Source organism: Podospora bellae-mahoneyi (genome assembly GCF_035222275.1).
Source record: "Podospora bellae-mahoneyi strain CBS 112042 chromosome 1 map unlocalized CBS112042p_1, whole genome shotgun sequence".
NCBI lineage: Eukaryota > Fungi > Ascomycota > Sordariomycetes > Sordariales > Podosporaceae > Podospora > Podospora bellae-mahoneyi.
The window spans coordinates 2,427,751-2,433,183 of record NW_026946359.1 but is presented as its reverse complement, the minus strand read 5'-3'; the positions used below and the strand labels follow the sequence as shown (position 1 = coordinate 2,433,183).

The window sequence follows — 5,433 nt, the reverse complement described above, 5'->3', positions numbered from 1 at the left end:
GCAAACCGAGAGAGGTTGTCAGCGCTTGGCCCTTGGCCTTGTGGGGACAGAATCGAACAAGCGCCCGCGGCTGACCCTTCCCTAGCTTTTTTTCCCCACGGACCACCCTCCTCTTTTTCTTTCGCGACGACTTCAGCTGACACTGGGACCGCGACGTCGACCGCCACGGCCAATGATTGGACAAGATACAGACTCAACCTGCAGGTCACGACCAGTCACCAACACCAACCCGGATCAGTCAGCCAGGAATACCCGGCCGTATTTTTTGGAACGGGAAGGTAACGAGAGGCGTCGTTGGGTTTCACAGGGCAGCATTTTCATTTTGTCCTGCTGCTGGATTCTCGAATAATGATGCCCGATTCGTGTCATCAGTCACCATCAGAAGTTACAGAGTATAGGTATGTCTTGCATTCCCAGCTTCCGATTGCTATACCCTATCAAACTAGAAGGAAACATTTTCTTCACCGCTTGTATTGTGTATGGATACAATATTGAGTGTACTGAGTCGGTACATACGCGGCCTGCCGCTACTTTTTGACTTGGATACCCCATCGTCGATAGGATCTCCCGTCTGCCGCAGAAAAGGGCGGGAAGGACGGGACCCTTTTCGATTTCACACGTGTCGCACAGTGTGTCGCTGAAGACAAAAAGTTGGGTTGCCTCTTCTTTTGGCGAGTTGCTTGTTGACGACTGTACTTTTGCTCAACTGACCTATTATGCCGCATTGCGATGTCGATCACTTGTACATTTTTGCCTCTTGCCGATAGTCTTGGATGCCTTTTGCTGGAGGATTGGGTATCGTGGTATCCATGCGGAGTATGTCGCGCGTTGTAACCCAGAGCAAGCAAACACTACTGCAGTCTGTTTGGGCACGGCAGTGGATTATTATTGCTTCCAGGTTTGTTCGCCTTGGAGATGTCCACTGCTATTGAGCTGGACTTGAAGTTGGTAGACATTCTTGACATTTATTTATGCGACAAACGACTTGGGTGGAAGCGATAAGGCAGCCAAAATATCAACGTTGGGCCCTGTCTATACAAGAACGTTGGGCTGGCTGGGGATCAAAGGAATGTCCATCGAGGCCAGCACTGTCACATGCAAGATGGTTTCTCTCGAGATGGGAGGAAGGCCGGTCCATAAGCACTAGACAGTGTCGATAAGAGAATAGAAAAAACGTGATCAATTTTGTGAAGGGGACAAGAAAATGCAATCTATGTAAGTTGTAGCCGTATGTAAAACCCCCGTATATACGGTATCACTACCATCTACCACAACCCAGGCACCTTTTTCTAGCAAGGTTAAACCCTACCCCAACACGCCCAGTCTACCATGCCCATCTAATTGGCAGTGAAAGTCGAGTTGATAGCCCCAAACTTGATGTTGGAGTAAATAACATACGCATCTGGATGAGCAGCCTCAATCGTCGCCGGCACTCCATCAGCAGGATCGCACCTCCCGCGAGCAACACCTGGCTGCTCCGGGTCAGCATCGTTGGGGAAGATGCTGTCGAGCCAGTTCATGTTCACAGCACTGTTTCTCATCATTAGCTTCATCTCTCGGGTTTGGAAAAAGGGGGGTGAAACATACTGATCATCCCAAATACTCAAAACCAACACCATCTTCTTCAAGCTCTCCCCCATAGCCCTCATCCCCCCCAGCTGCCCAAAATAATTATTATCCCCAAACGCACTCTTCTGCTGCTCGCAGAAACCCTCACTGATAAAATTCGTCTGGTCCACCCCCGCAACCTCGGTGACAGAATTAGGAATCACATTCCCATCCTGGACGTAATACCGATGGATACTCTTCAAGTTGCCACTGTCGGTCCCGTCGTCGGTGACAAACTGGGTGACGATGGTGAAGGGCCTGGTCGTGTCGACCGTCTTGCCGGGGCCGTAAAACTCCCTGTTGCCGAGGCGGTACGAGTTGAAGTCGCAGCCGTCCTTGTCGCAGATGGAGTTGTACCTGTCGCTGCCGGCGCCGCAGTCGACGCCCTCGCAGCGGGTCTGCTCGTTGACGGAGCAGACGTGCGGGGTGTAGGCTGTCGCGTCCGAGTTTGCTTCCCAGATGTCCATTTCCGCGCAGCAGATGCCGTATTTGCCTGTGCCTGAGTTGCCGTCGGCTCCGCCCCAGCCTTCGACGTTTGCCTGTGTGGAGGGGGGTTAGTATTTTATGAGTAGAGGGAAGGGGGAAAGGGTTGGGGGGGAAGGGTGGTGTACCTCGCCATTGATAAACTTGATATCCTGCGGGCATTGAGAGTCGCAATACCCAGTGCCATACTTAGCACCGGCCTTGTTCCCGCTGAAAGACTTGAGCCCACCATCCTCGAGCATCTCGCTAAAGTACACGGCGCCGTTCAACCCGCACGGGAGCTTGGAGACGTCCACGTCAAAGGTGAATTCCTTGTTGAGGAGGTTGAACAGCTTGTACTTGTCCGAGCTGGCCATGAGGTAGACTCTGGAGCCGACATTCTGGCCGTTGTCGTTCTTCTTGACAAACTGGAGCCTCAGGGCTCCGGACGAAGGGGTGGTAATGCCGTAGGTGCCGCTGTAGTCGGCGCCGTCGACGGCGCAGTTCTTCGCGCAGGTGGCTCCGTCTGGGCAGGCGGTTGCGTTCCACTCGTTGCCGGTGTAGCAGTTGGTGTAGCCGTTTGTGATGTGTGTCCAGCGCCAGTTGGCCTGGTTGGGGTGAGTTAGATGTCAATCTTGGAACCTATGGCTTTGATGATAACTTACATCAAGGACCACCTCCGTGCTCTCCCTTGTGCATTGGCCCGGTGCAGTGCACACTTGGATAGGCATAGAAGGATGGCGCTCAGCTGTGTAGGTGCCAACTTGTTGTCCAAGCACGAGGCTGGCAAAGGTGAGGAAAGCTGCTGAGCGGTACATGGTGGCTATGAGGGTGGACGACGGGAGATGAGTGCGGTGCCTCTTTCCAATCTTCTCTCTTTCACTGACAGATCCATCATCTTATACCTCTCGTCGTTCGACATGTTGAACCCATTATTGTGCCCGGTTGAGTTGCCAAGTTTGTCACGGAGGAAGGCAAAATGCCTCGAGGTGGCAGGATATTCACTTGTGATCTCTTGCCGTCGTCGCTTACAAGCATCATCATGTCAACTGACCAAGAGATGGAGCAACGACCCCAACACAATGGGTGTTGATCAATTCTCCAGCGGCTAGCAATACCAACCCGCGTCGTAAGCCTCGGGCTCGCTTATCACAACCCCACGAACCATTGCCTCCATTCCAACCAAATCGTTTTCCCCCTCATGCGGGATGATCTCCCGGATCTCAGGGACTCGAAAAGCCTCCTATTTGGGCAGCTTTATCAACCGGGAAGCATTGACGTCGATCCCTGATCAGCGGGTCTGGATGGCACCCTGTCTCGGACAAGCACTACAAGCTTGCGGGACAAGAAGTCCAAGCATTGAGGCTCTGATTAGAGGGTTAATATAGGCAAAAATGCAAATCCCGGTGATGCGGCCGGGTAATCGATCGGAGACGGGAATGCTGGACGATGCGCGCGAATAACATGAAACAAGACCCAGCCGGACGGAACGTCTTTGTGCGGCTTCTTCTTGGCCTATAATCGGAAGGTGTATTAGAAGAGAGGGTATTACCGCTATGTCCGTTCAACCAGCCCTGCTCTTGTTGTTGACCCGTTATCGATGTTCAGCATGAACGGGACGAGATGCCATCTGTTCCGGTTGAGTGGGTATCTAAAGGGAGAATTCAGTCAACCTCGTGCCATGGGAAAACTTTTCTTGTAAAAAGGCAGACCGCGTCATATCAGCTTGGTCTAAGAAGCATGGATGTTTATAAGACCGAGTTATTATTCCATGGTCCACGGCAATATGGGAGCGGTGATTTCGCGGTGAGATTTCAACATCGGATGAGAGTGTACGTGGGATGTAAGAAAGAAGAGTAGGAGAGTAATTGTCTATCGATAAAGACATAATCTTGACCGTCATCAGCGAGGAGCAGAGAGGATATGTAGGAGCAGACGATAGGGAAGACAAAAAGTGTTTGTGAAAGCGAAGGAGATTGACAGTGCCGGCAGACATCCGAACAGAAGTCGCGAGATCCGTTGATGGCTCACTCGCTCTTTTCTGTTTGGTTGTGTATGACTTTTGCCAACCATCAAGGTCCTCAGTGCTATGCACCAGTCGGTAGAAGCTTTATGTATTAGTTCGACCTAGTAGATTTCAACCAGCCCCAGTACCCTTATCACAAAGCTCTCGCGGTCAAGTGGTAAGGCTATTGGGGCTGCCCTCCGCCGGGGTTCACCGAGAGCCCTGAGACGCCCCCCGTTCGATTCTTCGTTAAAACCTCTAGGTTTTCGTAACCGGTCAATGGCCGGTGAGCCTTTTGCGATTTTATTTGTCTGTTGTTTACTTTACATGTAGTGGTTTACTCTAGCGGTTTCTCTTATCTTTTCTCTCTCTCAAGGTTTTATTTGATTCTAGGAGTCAGTCCTCCATCACCTGTTTTTGTTCCATGAATTTCGAGTCTTGTATAATTAACCGACCATGTACTAAGAAGAGTTATGAAAGGATGACATGTCGAGGTCCCTGCCGTCTGACTTTTCTATCGTCTACTTTGACATGGTTGCAACTAACTCAGGGATGCAAAATGATGTTTGCGAATATCAAAAATCCGAGACACAGGCAGATTAGGCAGGAAGATAGCAGTGAGTAAAGCCACAACAAACCGCGAGATGCCAGCGCATTGTATATTGTAGCCTAGGTATGATGTGGCTGGTATGAGTGTGTGATAACCTTGAATCCTTCGCTTGTCAGGGCCGCTTTCATCACGACCATGTGGCACGATCAAGATCAGTCGCATGAAACAGCGGGGATGAGCAAATGCCGGCTACAGAGAAGCATAAATCACCTGCCCGTCGCTCGGAATTGGGGCATTCGTAATACATGCGGCCATACATGCTGGCCTATGATTGCTGCACCCCAGACCTATTCCACTCGCACCTCTCGGTTTCGAAGCACGATGGCTGAACAAACTTTGGGGGCATATACCGAGTCTGGACTGGTCAAGGTATTCTGGGAATAAACTCCATATTTGTTCCGGGCGTCTGGGGGCAGGGGATCGCGAGGTTGAAACAAATGTTACACAACCAAGCATTCAAGCCACCGCCGGAGGAGGCTTGTCTAGTGGAGAACTACACACTCGGTAGATGCTTTTGAGGCTGATCAAAAAGGTGCCGCTCTTGCCGGAATCCGCCGGGCGTCTGTTCGTATCAAAAACTGCCGGGCCGTACGGTTAGTAATCCTTCTCCTCATGTTTCCAAAGAGAAGAAACATTTCAGACGGCATGGCCCGCCGTTGCGGAGGTTGCGGGGCCGGGACTGACGCCATGATCCGAACGGACGGCACCCAAGACAAACAGCGAGGGTCAACGCCACGAGGCTGTGCAG

At 51.5% G+C, this 5,433-nt stretch overlaps 1 protein-coding gene across 1 annotated transcript; it reads right to left on the bottom strand.

The window, feature by feature from the left end:
• Positions 1–1,165: 1,165 nt before the first annotated feature.
• Positions 1,166–5,286, bottom strand: CBH1_2 (Exoglucanase 1). The gene is made up of 4 exons (XM_062874026.1): positions 2,736–5,286; positions 2,220–2,678; positions 1,588–2,147; positions 1,166–1,530 (listed from the first exon to the last, which is right to left on the bottom strand). The coding sequence occupies exons 1-4, from the start codon at positions 2,886–2,888 to the stop codon at positions 1,338–1,340; spliced, it is 1,365 nt and encodes a 454-aa protein (XP_062737130.1). The 5' UTR covers positions 2,889–5,286; the 3' UTR covers positions 1,166–1,337.
• Between the last annotated feature and the right edge of the window lie 147 nt (positions 5,287–5,433).